This window comes from Gambusia affinis, linkage group LG19 (assembly GCF_019740435.1).
Source record: "Gambusia affinis linkage group LG19, SWU_Gaff_1.0, whole genome shotgun sequence".
Taxonomy (NCBI): Eukaryota; Metazoa; Chordata; class Actinopteri; order Cyprinodontiformes; family Poeciliidae; genus Gambusia; species Gambusia affinis.
Window position 1 is genome coordinate 12,527,273 of NC_057886.1, and position 18,263 is coordinate 12,545,535.

An 18,263-nucleotide genomic window follows, 5' to 3' on the forward strand; every position below is an offset into this window, starting at 1 on the left:
CATTATTGCAGGTCGTCGCAAGCGAAACCGCTCCGTTTTTGCATCTTATTTGATTTATAGTCGACATTCGTTTTTATATCAAACTCAAGGCCTGCACACACACACACACACACACACACACGCACACACGCACACACACACAAAAATCTTATGGTTATTGCTCAATAAGGAAGATTACTTGAGTATTTCAGAGTGAGCCTGGAGCAATCGCAGGCACAGACACCTACTGTACATCACAGACAAAATGTAATACAGTGCTTCAACATCGCTGCAATAAAGACAGCCTCTGAGAAGAATATATATATATATATATATATATATAAAAAAATATCCTTGGATGCTCATAAGCTGCTCGAGATGAAATCCAAACAGAAACAATTTTGTTGTATTTAAAACTGCATGTTCTAACATTTTTATGATTGTCCTTGATGCTCCATTAGCTAATTGTGGATCAAGCTTTTTGCTTTTTGAGGTGAAGTATTATTGAGGTTAAGTGGACGTGTTTATTCACTTTATACAAACCTGCCAACCTCCTCCTCTGAGTACTATCCTGTAGTAAAAACTGCAAAAAGCAAATGACTTTGCTCAGCACATGAATAATGTTCATCAGCGTTTTAATTGAATCACTAAATCATGACAGAAATCTCCCCTGTTAGACCTCACCGTCTGCTCCTGGTGGTAAAAGTTCACTGTAAAACTTCCATTAAGTACATTTCTGAGTAGAACATAGCAACTGTGACATTTGCTCATTCCTTTGTTTTATCAATGGCATCATTTCATCTGAATTTGCCATTATCCCCTTTATCATTTCTGTCAGAAGCTCTGAGGACTTCAGCATTAGGCATTAGGTGGAAGGCTTATTCTGGGCCTTAAATCAGAGTAATTGTCTCATTAAAATTTCACTCTCATTTTTTCATCTCAAACTGCTTAAGTTATACATTTTTTGGGACTTTTTAAAACTTTTTTTTTAAAGCCAGAATGTGCAAGCAGAGCGTTTTAGTCTCTGATGGAACTGAAAACCAAAAAGTCTTTTCTCCACAAGTGCAGATGTTTTTTGTTTCTTTCAAGGACTCGTTTTGGGAAAATATCAACATCCAGATGGCTGACAAGAATTCAATCAAAGATCAGCCTGAAGAACACATCACAAAACAGATCGTAAACAAAACTCTGAATGTGGAGACAGATTTTACCCCATCATTGAATATCTTTTCCCCCTATTACTTCTAGTCATTTCAAAGTTTTATAAAAACTTGCCAGAATATTAGAAACTATGCTTACGGTACTTTGTTTCTAACTTAAAAAAATAAAACAACAGAAATCGATCACACATCTAACACAGTTTTAGAAAAATGTTGTATTTCTGACTAAACAGCATTTCTATGTGGAAGTAAAGTGCACTTTTACTTTCCAGGTGTGAGACGTGGTGCATTCTGGACAGGACAGACCATTGGATCCCAGGATAACACATCAATGCACCAGAACAACAACAAAGAACAGGCACTCTCACCTTGGATTGGGCAGCTGGAGTACATTGGGAGCAGATCCAAACTCTATGCACAGAGACAATGGATGGAAAAATGCACATTGTAACCTGGTCAGGAGTTTGCATGTTCTCTCTGTACATGTGTAGACACTCAATGCAGTCTAAAATCATGTATTTTAGGTTCTGATTCTTAATAAGAATGACTCTGATGTACACAATGCATGGAGGACACTTTATCTGCATGTTAGGCTCGTGCTCAGCTTAAATATATCCATGTTATTATTACTTCACTGAAATATTTACAGTCTTTGATTTGGATAATAACAAACAAACAGCAAACTGGTCCATGTTTCAAATGGTCTTTCCATGAGCCTGAGGTGTACAGGAATTGATGAATTAAGAGACATTTGCTCGTGCACTCATGCACGTGCACTCTCGTACATGCAATCAGGAGCAAACCCCATCACAGTGCGATCAGGCAGCCCCATCAATCTTTATTACTGAAGCTGCTCACCAGACATAAAGCACAGACACACACATGAAGCCACATATCTTTCCTTGATTTTTCCACCTCCCCCTCTCATTCTTTCTTTTCTACTTGTTTTTCTCCTTACAGAGAAGCAAGAGCCTCTCCTGGTTTAGAGTCGACAGGACATTTATCAGATGATCCCATTTTATATTACCTTGAGATGAAAAGCACAGTGACCTGAGCTCATATAATCTACAATAATGTAGGTTTATTGAAAAAAGAAAGAGTAGTGAAAGATTGTCTCTCTGAAACAGACAAATGTTCTTTTATTTTACTGCTGGTGTTTTGTGCAAAATGTTCAAAAATAGCAGAATTTCTTCCCTGGCAATAGGTGTTAATTGGTTAATCCTGAGGTCTGTGATTAACAACTGGCTGACTGTGAACATGGTAATAAGAGAGGCTGACTCTCTGCCTGTGGATGTTGTTTCGGAAGGTGAAAAAAAATGTGTTGCTGCTTCAATTTAAATCTAACATGATTTTTGCCGAGTAAAGTGCTGTTAGTGTGTGTGTGTGTGTGTCATCTGATGAAGATGATTTTCTCCTTTTGCGCTCAGCTGAGTCAACACTGTCCAAATAATTACATTTACCACAGACGAAAATGCCTACTCTTGTTTCTAATCCTCATAGTTACCTTTCCTGAAACTGAATGTAAACTAGAGAAGTAATGGATTTATTTTGTGAGAATTTGGGTTTTAATTTCAAAAGAACGGCAAGTTCCTCCCATATAGTTAAAGAAAAAAATAAAAGTTTATGTCCGAATCTGCCAGCTCTTTTCAATCTTTTAAGAATAAAAACTAAGGCGGTGCAGGGGACAACAAAAGCACTCAAGAGGGCAGCCATGAAGCTTAAACTTCGACCCAAGTAGATCTTTCAAATGGACAAGAGGCAGTTCTCTGATTATCATTGGATTTGGCAAACTGACTAAAAACAGTGAGAGTTTAAACTGCTTTAATGGATCGTGTGTCTTTTTCAAACAGTAAATGTAAATATCTGGCTTCAGCTGTAAGCAACATGAATCAAAAGTGACAAGAAAACACCATTAGCGTCTGCATACTTTATGATTGCGTGTGATTAAAAAAAAGCATCTTTTATGCTTATTTTAGAATAGCTTATTGAATTGAGACAAAAAGACACATTTCACCAACAGCTCAACCTTTAGACAAATTGATATTTATTTCTTTATTAAAAACATTTGAGGCAATAATTCACTTCATACGCTATACAGCACGGTAATACATTTCAATACATTCATGAGGCAGAAAAAATGTTTAATTATGCAAGCCTGTACAGTCACATAAAACAGTTTTAAATACTGCTATGAAGAGAAATAAAACGAAAGTACTTCTGTAGAAAATCACAATCCCATAAAACACCGAACTGAAATGCAAGAAGCTTAATTTGCACATTCAGGTTTATATGATGATGACAATGTGCTATTCATCTTCGTCTTATGTTAAATACATCATAGATTTTATATATTACTAGTCCTATGGCACAAACTGATTTAAAGTTTCAGTCTAAGACAAACTTTATTTGTGCGTACACTTGTTCACTCACGCCCACATTCACTCACACTCACTCCCAGGAGCTGAGCTAGAAGAGAGAGAAAGAGAGGAAACTGTAGGATGTGTAGGAGAGAAAATACAATTTACCCCTCTGATTGATCTATGCTTGGTTATCTTCTTAATATCAGGCTCCAGAAAATATAGATCCCCTATTTTTTCCTTCATAAAAGGAAATATTTCTTGGCAATGACCTCCCCTCCCACACTTGTTCCCATCCTCTATGAAAGACTTCGCCTTGCAGAGTGGAGGGGACTGCAGGATGTTACACTTAACCACTGTTTTGGTTTCCCAGCATGTCTGCCTCCAACATGACATTAAGGTGCGAGTCCCTCACAAATGTCACATTAACATGAGAGAAAAGCTGGATGGAGCCGACACGGAATTGAATGTCAGCGCAACGCCGATCTGGCACCAGCTCCTCAGGGCCGAGGCAGAAACAATGTTTCTGTTAATTTTACCTTCCTAATGACCACAACCTGCTCATTTGGCAGTATTGATTGAAATGAAGCACATATTTTAGCTCCATTACATTCAGTGCCGGGAAGAGTGGGGGGTAGTTAAGGAGCTCACTGAGTGATTATTGGTTATTGACCCACTGATCATTCATCTCCATTAAATAATGCACAACATCCACTGGCTTCCCCTCATGGTCTTCAATTATGGGCATCAATTTTCTGATGACAAAACATGGAGTAAAATCATTAGTACGCCCATAGCATGAAAGACTCCGAGGTAATCAGTGAAGGAGTAAAAGAGGACACTTGAGAAATTAACTTTGAGAAAGGGCTTTAAGGCATAACGTGCAGGAAAAAGAGGAATGAGATGGAGGAGGTGAGAAACAGGTGGCAATTGCCATTCCTTCATTCAGTTCGCAGTGGAGAAAATCAATTAGAAAAAAAACAAAAACAAAAATGGAAAATTTACAGAAGACAAGCCAGTTTTAGGCTGAGTGAGCAGCAGAAAGTGAGAAATTTTTCAAAATTAGGTAAATTAGAAAATCGGTTCCTGCAAGGTAATAGTTGTTAACTTGCCTCATGTTTATCTAAAGGTGAATATAAATATTTCCTCTGTAATAATAACAACTTTTATTTTTCTAATAGCTTTTGTGGCATTTTGCAGCGAAACTGCTAAGAATTTTCAAATCAGTTTTCTAGAAAGTTCAATGCAAAAATATAGACACAACGTTGGCAACCTGTTCTATATATATATATATATATACTGTACATCTATACCTATTATTATTTTTTATTTTATGTTAGATTAATATACGAATTCTTGTTTCTCCGTTTTTAAATTTAACATCCATCCATTCTTTTTCTAACACTCTTGTCCCTACTGGGGTCGGGAGGTGCTGGTGTCTATCTCCAGCTAATGTCCCAGGCGAGAGGCGGGGTTCACCCTGGACAGGTGCAACACAGAGACAGACATGACAAACAACCATGCACACACACACACATCTAGGGAGAATTTAGAGAGACCAATTAACCTGACAGTCATGTTTTTGGACTGTGGGAGGAAGCCGGAGAACCCAGAGAGAACCCACGCAGGCACAGGGAGAACATGCAAACTCCATGCAGAAAGACCCCGGGCCGGGAATCGAACCAAGGACCTTCTTGTTGCAAGGCAACAGTGCTACCAACTGCGCCACTGTGCAGCCCCTACATTTACAAAAATGTCCTCATTTTTTATCTTGATGTATAGATACTATATTCTCATTAAAATGTCATACATTATCAAAGAATATGTTTAAATACCTTAAAAATCCTTATTCTCGGATCAGTTTAATTATAAACATTTCAATAACAATGTATTTCTCTGCATTTCACTAATGGAGGTTATTAGGAATGTTCCTGTCAGGAACATTTGACGACCTCAGATGTTTAAGATTAGACATTTGCTAATACCGCTAGTCCCGTTCAATTGTGCATCAATGAGATTAAATTCATGCTTTCTTTAAGCTTGATAACTAACAAACTATAAAGTGCAGAAAATAGCCAAAATTTCATCAGTATTATATGGTCGACATCAGCCCTGTGATTCTGCAAACTTCAATTACTCACCATTGATTCTCTGGACTCTAGTAGCTGTTTTCTATTCACTAACCAATATTTGTCCTATCTGCTGTTTCTTCAGGTTTTTTATATCTATTCTTTTCTCCAATATTAAAACTAGCATAATAGCCAGTTTAAGCTATAACACTGTCCTGGCAATGCATCACCTAAGATGGGCATAGCTTTTATAATTTGTTTGGAATCTCTCCTTCTTCTGTTTTTATGCAGCACCATTAGGCTGCAAAGCTAATATTGGCATGATTGCTATTTGTTTTGATTGTTGAAAATTTTGTTTGTAGCACTTCAGTTTGGTTACAGTAATTTTGTGAGAAGACTTACAGAAAAGGGTTTTCTCCTATTTCATACATAAACTTAGCCCTTACCTTGCAACATTGTAAAATATAATTTAGTACAGTTTTGGATGTTAACATTTGCTCAGGCAGCTGTGCCAACATAGTTGGGTTAAGTCAGTATTTTGGACACAGATGTATTGAAACTGACTTGATGTGGAACCTAAATCCAAACCTGAGATGTGACATACAAAAACCCAATCAGTAATTACATTCAGTACATTTTTCTATTGTTTATTGAAAAGTGTATTCATTATTTTTACATGCTATTTTGAATAAAATGTAAAGTAAAACTGGTATTCTTTTCAAAGTCTATACAGCAGGGATCAAAATCAGGGTGTAAAGTTTTTCATAAATAAATAAATACATAAAAATGTATATTACTTAGTTTTTGCTAGTGTATACAGTGGGGCAAAAAAGTATTTAGTCAGCCACCAATTGTGCAAGTTCTCCCACTTAAAAAGATGAGAGAGGCCTGAAATTTTCATCATAGATATACCTCAACTATGAGAGACAAAGGGAGAAAAAAAAATTCAGAAAATCACATTGTCTGATTTTTAAAGAATTTATTTGCAAAATATGGTGGAAAATAAGTATTTGGTCAATAACAAAAGTTCAATGACAGAGATCAAACGTTTTCTGTAAGTCTTCACAAGGTTTTCACACACTGTTGCTGGTATTTTGGCCCATTCCTCCATGCAGATCTCCTCTAGAGCAGTGATGTTCTGGGCCTGTCGCTGGGCAACACGGACTTTCAACTCCCTCCAAAGATTTTCTATGGGGTTGAGATCTGGAGACTGGCTAGGCCACTCCAGGACCTTGAAATGCTTCTTATGAAGCCACTCCTTCGTTACCCGGACGGTGTGTTTGTGATCATTGTCATGCTGAAAGACCCAGCCATGTTTCATCTTCAATGCCCTTGCTGATGGAAGGAGGTTTTCACTCAAAATTTGACGATACATGGCCCCATCCATTCTTTCCTTCACACGGATCAGTCGTCCTGGTCCCTTAGCAGAAAAACAGCCCCAAAGCATGATGTTTCCACCGCCGTGCTTCACAGTAGGTATGGTGTTCTTTGGATGCAACTCAGCATTCTCTCTCCTCCAAACATGACGAGTAGAGTTTTTACCAAAAAGTTATATTTTGGTTTCATCTGACCATATGATATTCTCCCAGTCATCTTCTGGATCATCCAAATGCTCTCTAGCAAACTTGAGACGGGCCTTGACATGTACTGGCTTAAGCAGGGGGACACGTCTGGCACTGCAGGATTTGAGTCCCTGGTGGTGTGGTGTGTTACTGAAGGTAGCCTTTGTTACTTTGGTCCCAGCTCTCTGCAGGTCATTCACCAGGTTCCCCCGTGTGGTTCTGGGATTTCTGCTCACCGTTCTTGTGATCATTTTGACCCCACGGGGTGAGATCTTGCGTGGAGCCCCAGATCGAGGGAGATTATCAGTGGTCTTGTATGTGTTCCATTTTCTAATAATTGATCCCACAGTTGATTTCTTCACACCAAGCTGTTTACCTATAGTAGATTCAGACTTCCCAGCCTGGTGCAGGTCTACAATTTTGTTTCGGGTGTCCTTTGACAGCTCTCTAGTTTTGGCCATGGTGGAGTGCAGTGTGACTGTTTGAGGTTGTGGACAGGTGGCTTTTATACTGATAACGGGTTCAAACAGGTGCCATTAATACAGGTAACAAGTGGAGGACAGAGGAGCCTCTTACAGAAGAAGTTACAGGTCTGTGAGAGCCAGAAATCTTGCTTGTTTGTAGCTGAACAAATACTTATTTTCCACCATATTTTGCAAATAAATTCTTTAAAAATCAGACAATGTGATTTTCTGGATTTTTTTTCTCCTTTTGTCTCTAATAGTTGAGGTATATCTATGATGAAAATTACAGGCCTCTCATCTTTTTAAGTGGGAGAACTTGCATAATTGGTGGCTGACTAAATACTTTTTTGCCCTACTGTATATTCTTGATCAAACAAAGCATCTCCAACTTTTAAAAATCTTTATGTAAGTTCTATGCAAACAGTCAGAATTTCTTCACTATCTCATTATGTTATTCGATTTGAAAGTCAAAATTAATCATTTGCCACAATCAATTACTCTGGCAGTGACGCTGACCTGGTAAAAGATTAATTTTTCCACTCCATCCCATTTCTTCTACATAAAGGATTCTAGCCTTCAAATATCTGCAGAAATGTAGAGAATTTGATTTTCATTAAAAAAAAAAGAAAATAGTCTGATTATATATTTTAATTTTAAGACTTAGGTCTCAATTCAGTGGCCTACATATTCCATCCATCTGTCCGTCCGTCCGTCCAACCAATCATCAGTTGCTGTATCTTCCATTTTTAGAGAACTATTGTATCTATACCTATGACTGGAAAATTAACTCTTGCAAAAATATGCATGAGAAATTTGTAGGAACCCTTTAAAAGGTCTTGTTTAAAGAGTACAAAGCAAAATAAAGCAACGCTTCCTGAAGTGTCTCAGACATCGAAGCGCTATTTGTCTCCTAAATATGCTCAAATCTGCTACAGGCTAAAGAGCTTAATGTGTCTGATCCCTTTAGACATGTTTTAGTAGAACTCTGTCTTTCAGCAAAGCTCCATTAGATAGATGATCCCTAATAATGTGCAATGGAGGGTTAAAGGATGAACGTGCACTGATGTCAGTATGCTGTCTTTGAGCCATACAGCAAAAAAAGATGGGAATGCCTTTATTTAAATGTGTTCTTTCAACAGACCAACAATGGCATAAAGCTAATGTGACTGTGGTTTGCTGTAAAATGTGTAGAGCAAGCAGCAGAATGACGAGACCTGTAATGTGTTGCTTTGGCCCTCAGACCGAATTCATTCGTCATAATGGGACAGAAAGCTTTAGATGGGGAAAACAAACCAACAGGAAGGGAGAGCAAAATATCTGGTCCTCTCTACCTCTCTCTGTCTCGGTCTCCTGGAAAGATAAAGGGTTAAAGACATCTTCATTTGCTTTCATTATATGCAACTGGATGATGGCTAACAGTAAGTCATCAGGGACCATTAATAGTTAATAGAGGACTATCTCCTAGTTGCAGAAATTTCCTCATTCTAATAATGGAAAAGTTGATAACTAGTTTAATAATACCTCAGTGCTACACTGACACCAAGTCATACTTCTTTTCTTGTGTTTTTGCAAAGCTACAGTAACAGTCATCTCTACCATGAGTAAATATTTCACCAATAAACAGAAGAATGAAAACTCCTTCGTCCAGTGATGGTCAGGGTTGAGTTCTGATGTGAGCGTTGAAATATAGGCAAACTATGAGCACAGCACAGTCAGGAGAAGAGTCAGAATCTGTTGTTCACTTCGTAAGAGCCCTAATTAAAATGCATTTGAGACTCCTCGGCATATTAAAATGGAAATGACAAGCTGTTTTACATTTATAGAGAGAGACAGTCACGACCATGGGCAGTGGTCAGTCTGTCCGTGGTTCTGCCTGAGTGAATCACCCCTACAGGTGAGATGTGCAGGGGTCAGACCGGCAACAATTTCCCCAACAGATAAAAGACTCATGTGAAAAGCTCGTTCTCATTTTCTGCCATGAATATCCATGACCAAAACATATTTGATGATTCACCAAGGACTCATCATCTTGTTTTGTTATTTTATGTTTTGCAAATGGCGGCTCATTTTCACTGGTAGGTGGTGGTGATATGCTTTCATCTGTCCTAAAGTTTAGTCCTCGGCAGATGTGTTTTTTGCATGAAGGGACTAAACAGCATCTAACTGATGCTGTTTGCTGCTTTATGATAACTTTGTTGATCACAAGAGGCTTTGAAATTTTGCACCATGCGTCTGATGTGTGTTGTTGCCATCAATTTTATTATCGCTAACAGGTCAAACTTGTGTGACCTCGACGAGTCCCATGTGGCCAAAGTTTGTCTGAAAGATTTGAGGGACCACTGCTGGTAGTGTGGACTCAAGAGGAGATGCAGATGGGCTTTCCATTTTTGTCATACTGGTACACCAACATCTTGATACAGTGAGAGTTGGCTGGTGAAATCCAAGGGCTGCTTGTGATGGAGAAGTTGTGACTGGCGTAAAATGGCTTCGGCTGCTTCCGGCAGTGGATGAGGGCTCGGAGCATGTTGGTCGCCATGGCCCGAAAACGCTTGCTGATGAAGCAGTACAGGAAGAAGTTGACGCCAGTGTTGAGCAAAGCAAGCATGTTTGCCACGTCGGTGAGCACGTGGAGCAGGCGGCCGGCACTTTGTGAGGTGGGTGGTGGAGAGTAGAAGTGGTAGAGGATCAATACGGTGCGTGGAGCCCACAGAATGGCAAAAACAGAGGTGATGGCGAGGAGAATAGCGGTGGTCTTGCCGGTGGAATAGCCACGCAACCTGAAGCAGTTGCGGCGCTTTCGCAGCTTCCGCACGATGCCTGTATTGAGGGAGAAGAAGACGGTGCAGGGAAGGAGGTAGACGGTGGCGCAGTGAGCCCAAACTAGGACATGCTCGGCCACTGTTCTTCTGCTGCTTTCTCCTCCTCCTCCTCCTCCTCTTTCATCGCTTTTGCCCACCCCAGGTAGACTATGCCAGAACTCAGGCCACCAGTAATAGGGGGCCGCGGATAGCAAACAGCCGACGTACACCGCAAATATCACCTTGCGTGTTCGAGCAGGGTAGGACACTGTGTGGTAGCGAAGTGGGTGGCAAACAGCGATGTAGCGGTCGATGGTGAGAGGCACTGTTATCCAGATGGAGGTGTGGATTGAGGAGAACTCCAGAACCTGCACTGCGTTGTTTATGGATGGAGGGAGGAAGGAAGCCAAGATGAAATCCTCCAGGATGAAGTCAACAAACACAATGAGGAGCAGAACAAGGATGTCAGCAGCAGCCAGAGCCAGGAGATAGTTGTAGGAGGACTTCTGACGACGCAGCACCAGCTGGGACAGGATAACCACAGTCAGGATGTTAGCTAGGAGTGGTGAGTAAGAGGGTGATTGAAGGAATTGGGAAAATGGTGGTGAAGGTAGAAAAGAAATGGGTATAGGTTAGGGCAGGGAGGGAAACAGAGAGATTGATTGTTAGTGGACTCTGGTGATTGTAACAGCCAGCAATAAACAACACAGAAATGCAGGAGCAGCTAACGGCGACAGAAATGCTGCAGACATTCGTTGCAAATACTGACACAAGTTACGCAGAACAAAAGCGTGCAAGCATTTTTAATTTGAACAAGATAAAAAATATTCTGCCAAGCTAAAAGTGTGACAACCCTAGCTGTCTTTGTTCCTCCTATTTGTTTTTTCACTTCATTGACACCTGCTGGGTAATTCCAAGATGCTTCTCCCTTTGGCCAATTTGTTATTTCCAATCAGGAGTAAAGTCACAACACAGTGACAAGGGCAACATGCAACCTCACAGTCTTGGCTCTACTGTCTGCCGTCCATTCGCCAGTGATTTAGCTTTCGAAATGAAACGCAAAGTCAAGCCACCTCCTCCAGTCTGCCTCACCTTAATGGTTTCCCCAGAAATAATCATTAAATTCTTACTGATGTTGACAAAGGTCTTAGGCCAATTTGCCTAAGACCTTGCATTCATAGGTCAGAAAGCTCTGGTAAATTGAGGGTTTTTGAAATTATAATAAATGATAATGCGAAAAAAAATCAGAAAACACTCAGAAAGCCTTACATTTTTCATAAAATAGGATAAATAATACAATTGATAAGGGAAACACCTCCACATTTATTCACATTTAAAATGTTTAAATCCCACACAGGGATTATGAGGACCTGTACTAAGTAGTTTGAAAGCGACTTGTTCCTTATACTTCAATATTTTGTTTCGACAGTCAGTGTAGTCCTGACTGTTGAAATGAAAATTAACACCATTGTGACAGCAATAGAGCTGTTTGAAGCCTTACAAAAGAAAAATTGTAGCAGTTTAATAGTCTACTATTAGATAAGGGACTTAAGTAGGTCTCAAAACAATTTGAAAAAATGGAGGGCATTAAAAACAACTGCCAACATGCCCAGGGCGGGCAGTACACATGAGTTTACCCTGAAAGCTGGCTGTAAGAAACCTCTAAGTCTGTGTAAAGAAGATCGTAAATGAAAATGTGAGAACATCTGTGAAAAATTAAAGCCAAGTAATGCTTGACCCAACAGCATAAAGATGGCATAAAACAGCAAAAACAAGGCAGTAAATCCAACCACAGACTCAAGTACTGAGTTTTGAGATGATCAACATTTTGAAACAAGGTATACATATATATATATGTATATGTACTGATGTCAGAGATTGTGAAGTCATTACAATTTCAAGGCATTAGACGTGGGTATGATGAACAGTCAAATTTCTTTTAAGTCATTTTTGATTTATATAGGACTTTCATAACAACTGAGGGTAACCTAGTAATTTAATTGCGCTATAAATGGCTTATTGCCTCTTATTTAAGTGCAATTCACTTCCTTCCATAATTTAAGTTAAAGGGTATAACCATTTTGTGGGCTATATAAAGAATTTTAAAATATTACAATTGTGGAAAGAAAAAATTCACAAACATTTACAAAAAAAAAAAAAAAAAAATACTTCAAAAGGATAACTTGTGGTTCAGTTACCCGACTAACAAAAACACAGTGCTGTACCTGTCCTCTTTTCAGTGAATAAGATGAATATTTCAATGCAACCTGTTGGCACCGTGTCAAGTCATGCCCAGTGTGTTACCTCAAACAGAGACACTTCTGACATCCTACTGTAGCTTCGGAGACGTTAATCCACTTAGCAGCCATCACTGTACATGCAAGCTTGTGTGATCGTGTCCCTGTCTGCAGTAATGCATCTGGGATTGGATTAAATATGGCAGCTTGGAGTCTGGGAGATCACACTTCACAGCCTCAGCCACTATCCAGTGATTACAAATTACAAAGATGGCTCTGGATAATGATTAAAGATGCGCTTGCAAGGCTGGAAGGTTGTGCAGCAAAGTGCGCACACATTAGCAAATGTTGGACTCTGAACATGTACACACGAACAGATCGTCAGAGATGAGCCAATTCATTAGGGTCTGATCTATCAATAACCATAAATGACATGCCGAAGCTGTTTGAAAGATTTAGCACACTAATACATAAAGGGCTACTGAATGCTGCACTCTCCAGCTTGGTTAATATCCAGAAAAGGATGTGGAAAATCCTCTTTAGCACTGAGAGTTTCCTGGAAGACTTGAGGTTTTTTTTTTTGTAAAATTTTATTAAAATAAACATTTTTGTTTTGTTTTTGTGGCTTTTAACAGATATATTAACATGATTGCACTCCACATTTGATTTGGAAAGTAATTAGGTCTATCTTTCACAAAAATATTGAATTAAGTTTTTGTTTGGAGATTGGCAGCTTTTATTCTGATGTTATGTCCGATGCTAGCCCTTGGTCATAATTTATTTTGCAGTGGGTGCACAATTAAAGATAAAGGACATGTGAAGAACAAAAGAAGAAATGTTAAAACTTCAGTAATTATTGGAAAAGTCATATTTCCTTCAACGTTTTGTCTTGTTTTGACTCAAGAGAAAAAAAATTCAGACGGTGGACCTCTTGTTCTCATGGGCTGTGTCTGTCCACTTTTCTTTTGCAGAACACATTTTACATATCTTCTTTCTGGTAAAGACCATTTTACAAGATTATACATCAACCGGCTCCCTCTGCATCAAAACATGAATAAATTAGCTGTGATTTAAACCTTTTTCACAGTATTCTGCATTTAATATGCCATCATCCCTTGTGACTTGACAGCACGTTGCCACAGGGACGGCAAAGCAACAAGAAAAAAAGTTTAAGCATAATTGCATTGATTACTTCCTTCCTATCACATTTGATAATGATGTCAAATTCTTTGGATGACTAATCAAATAAAATAGTTGTTCTGATGCAACAAATGACTCAATATGCGTCATTAGGGATTTTTTTTGTGTCTCACCAACATATTTGATTTCATGTAAAGAGCCATTGTTGGTTGTGTAACAAAACTCAATCCAATATCCTCAGAGCTAATAGGATGACTCTTCATCCGTGTCATTTTGTATTAATTTTGTATTAAACGGCTTTGAACAGCTCTTGTCACATCCACACACCTCAATGTGACAGACCAACACAAAGCAGAACATAATTGTGGTAGTAAAAGGATGCATGTTTCTATTTGTTTTTAGAAATGATAAAATGATTCCTTTGTATTTTGTATTTACACCCCTTTTCTCTGACTACCATCGCATAAGATTCTTCAGAAGGCACCTTTCTAAGTAAACAGGGCCCACATGTGTGTTCGTTAGTCTCTGTGAAAACCCAACAGTTCTGGGAAGACTCCAGGGGTTTGTTTGAGAACATTAATGAACAAACCGCATTAAGATCAATAAACACAGCAGATAGAGCAAGGAGAAAGTTGTGGAGACCATAGTTATGTTATGAAACAATAACCCAAACTTTCAGCACCTTGGAAAACGGGTTAGTCCTTTGTCTAAAAGCAGAAAGAGAATACCATAACAACTGCAAGCCTACATGACCATCCACCCAAACCTACATACAGGGAGAGCAAAGCATCAATCAAAACAGCTGCTAAGAGTGCCACAGGTCATTTGGGAGAATATATTGACAGGAAAACTCGGTGTGCACTCCACAAATCTGGCCTGTAGAGAGGAATGCCAAAAAGAAAGCTGTAAGATGTTGCATTTTCATTTTGCCACAAGTCACAAAGAGGAAGCAGCAAACATGTGGGAAAAGGTGCTCTGGTCAGCAACCTGAAAACAAAATGTTGTGTATTCACAGAACAAACCATCTCAGTGAAACATGGTAACAGTCAGTGGTCAGGGGTAATAGGAAAAATAATGGACGTAGCAATCCTGGAAGAAAACCTTTTAGTCCGTGAAGTCTTGAGATTGGAGCAGAGGTTTCAGTTTCAGCAGGACAAAGACCCTGAACATACAGCCTCCCTCATATTGTAGGGACATCATATTGTCCCTACAATATGATGGCATGTGTCAAAGACTGTTCACACATTAAAAAGTGAAAGCCCAGAAAAAAATCCAATTAAACAGATGCCCAAGGGCAATCTCCATCTCCACCCAATCTGACAGAGCTTGACATGTTTGCTCCAGATTTGTTGTTGTCATTGCAGCAAAAGCTGGTTCAATAAAGTATCGACTCTGAAGGGATGAATACCAAAACTACTCACGCCTTCCAAATTTTTATTTATGAAACTGTACAATTTTGTGCTAATTTGGGGTTTTTACACTGTACAGTTCAAATCCTCTCTTTATAGTATCTCCATCTATCAGAGGACTTGCAGTTGAAGTGACATAAAATGGGGAAATGTGAGATATTTACTGTCCCTGCCTGCACGTTATTCTGTTTGGGCTGCAGCAGGGGCCCTCTACAGATGAACAAAAGGGATCTCTTGCGAGCTTGACATTTTCCATTTAGCTGCAGCCGCCCTGCAACGGGGTTGCCCATCCATTTCAATTGATTCCTGCTTTTTTTTCTTTTTTTTTTTTACGTTGTCTTTGTGGATCTGCTTGGCATTTAGCAGGGATGTTGGCGCAGAGGCCAGGTTTGTCTCAGCGGGGAAAGCCGAGGCGCTGCACACAAATCAGACACACAGATTGATGAATCCAAAGTTTCACCTTCTTTGTTTAGTTGAAACCCCCCCCGCCCCCGAAGCATCTCCAACTGAGAAGAAAAATAAAACACAGCCTTTTAAGACCTCATTTTACTTTTGATTGTGCATTTGTCAAGGTGGGTGTTTGTGTCTCCTCTCCCCCTGCTACTGTATATTATAAGGACATCCATGGCCATTGACGTTGTGTACCAGGAAGAGAAAAGACACAGCGTGCTTCCTGATGCGTGTAACGAGGCTGACTCATCCCGTCATTAGAGGCCGGCTGTGGACATATGATCCTGTACCGTTTAATCCAGAAAAACCAAAGTTAGAAACATGAGTGACATGAGTGACTGAGGCTTGTTCATGGGTCTTGTATCAAACACAGAAAAGAAGAAAGAAATCATTTGGAAATTATTTGGAGCAATTTGCAGCTTGACAGCATGACTGGATGCTATGAAGAGCAAAGAAGGGCAAAAGAGGAAGAGAAGAAAACCTTGTTCTGTTGAAGGTCGCAAAGTTAAGGAGAGAACAGGTGAATAAGAGGGAAAGAGAGGTAGGATTATAAGTAGCTACTAAAGAAGACAAAAATAGAGGTGCAGAGGAGAACTGTCGGGGCAAAAGAAGGGAGGCGAAAGACACAGAGAGGAGGTGAATATCAAAGCTGGCTTCAAAGGTCACAAGCACTTTGTTCTTGATGACAACCATTTCCCTTTTGTCTTCTCTTAAGTGTCAGAGCGGACATAAAGCAGGGAGATCTATTAAATCCTCAGAGCAAAACCAGGGGCACGTCCTCAGTGCAAACCAATTGAAAAGCTTTCATTCAGTGTTTAAACTCTGATTTATATGCTTTCATCGCATGCAAATGGAGTGATATCAGTGCAGAATATTTTAATCTGAAGATAAATTTAACATGTGGGCTGAGTGGTGCCGGCGGTAGCACAAAAAAGGGAGGAGAAATGGGGGGCAGAGATTTGTGTCGAAGCAGGAAATTGAAGAATATTTTACAGATTGGGAGAAAAAAAGAAGCTTCTGCATCAAACTACTTATGCAGTATTCTGCCTGCTCACCTCAGCACCTATTCATTTAAGAACAGTCACACTTCTGGATCAAGGGGATGCTTAAGACTTGGAAACAAAAATGCTTGCAGGAACTGTTTAAAAATCCTGAAAACAGCAGACCTTGACTGAGACATTAAGGAATGATCCAATGCTGAAACAACAAATCAAGGGAGTGCAAAAACGGCAAAAGACAGTCAGATGAGAAAGTGGCTGGAGAGAAATACAAATAATTCAGAAACATTTAGAGAAATGTCACTAAAGAAAGGTTATAAATAATAAAACGGGATGTGATATTATTACTCCAACAAGGAAAAAAAGAGTTAAACCAAAAGAAATGAAAATATTCAAACAAAATAAGTCTAAAAAAAAGTATTGACATGAGATTTTTGTACAATACTGCAACACAAAAGATAAAATCAGAACCAACACTATTAGTATTGTTCAAACTACCTATTTTATATCCATGAAAAGTGCCAGCTTAGTGGTTTTTATGGACTCTAAATCAAAGGTAAGTAAAATTTTTCAATAACTGAACCCAAACAAAAAAATCAAATACAGGTGAAGCAGTGCAGATACAGCAGAGACTCGAGGTAAAGTCAGAATTAAATAAATATAGATTGACTGAAAAAAGGAAAGCGAATGGCTTAATAAGCTCCAGATCTCTGTTATCATCCTCACATTGCTACTGCTGTGAAAACCAACAAACAAATACAGAGGTTTAGCTTGGTGAGTTTCCAGCAGCTGTGACAGAGTTTTCTGTGTCAGCTGGCCAAACAAAGTCGGCTCTGTCACAATAGATCTCTGATTTAGTGCCTCAAACGCCCCCCTCGCCTCTCCACCCTCTCCTTGCAGTCCTATATTTTTCTAATCCACAGACTGAAAACAAACCACAATTTCCAATCTCAGCCTACCTAATTTATTCATTTGCAATGCTCAATCTGTTATGGCTCCCCCTTTTTATCTCGACTATCTCAACCAATTTCAAACCCTACTTCGACAGTGATAGCATCAATTAACAAGACACCATCCCGCTCCAGATGCCCCGTCACGGGTGCAGATTGATGGATCGATAGTTCAAACTGAAAATCAATGGAGCCCATCTCTTCATTAAGTAACGGCTGACACTTGGCCCGCACCGCGGCGCGGAAGAAGAAGCGCTTGTTGGCGCTGACGACTCCCGACCTTTTCCTCTTGAACGGGTTGGATAAGTGGGCGTGGGAGGAGATGTTGTCCAGATTGCTCAGACACCAGTCACCCTCTGGAGGAGTCACCGCAGCCATGACAACTGGGCAGGATCTGATCACTTTTTGTGCAATTAGTTGGAGAAACGTTCACTGTAGCAGAGCTGGTTGTTTTAACTGCATTTCACAGCCTGATTCTTTAAATCGGGGAGACACTTGCAGCTGTAAAAAGAAACAAATCGGGTATGTAGGTGGCATGACTGCACGGAAGAAGAAAAGGAGAGAGACAATTTGAATGTTTCAGTGACATCAGACTTGTTTAAAGGAGTGAAATCGTTAGGCTGCTGTGTGAAAAAGCAAGCCACCTCAGCAGCAGGACACTGGAAACAGAATAATGAGCATCAAGTGTGT

At 39.6% G+C, this 18,263-nt stretch overlaps 1 protein-coding gene across 2 annotated transcripts in view; it reads right to left on the reverse strand.

Moving 5' to 3' along the window:
• Positions 1 to 6,457: 6,457 nt before the first annotated feature.
• gpr139 (G protein-coupled receptor 139) overlaps positions 6,458 to 18,263 on the reverse strand; it is a 44,127-nt gene continuing 32,321 nt past the window's right edge. For both annotated transcript variants that reach the window (XM_044099800.1, XM_044099801.1), the window contains one exon: positions 6,458 to 10,945. In XM_044099800.1, coding sequence (XP_043955735.1) covers positions 9,948 to 10,945 — 998 coding nt within the window. In that variant the 3' untranslated portion in view covers positions 6,458 to 9,947. The remainder of the gene's footprint in view (positions 10,946 to 18,263) is intronic.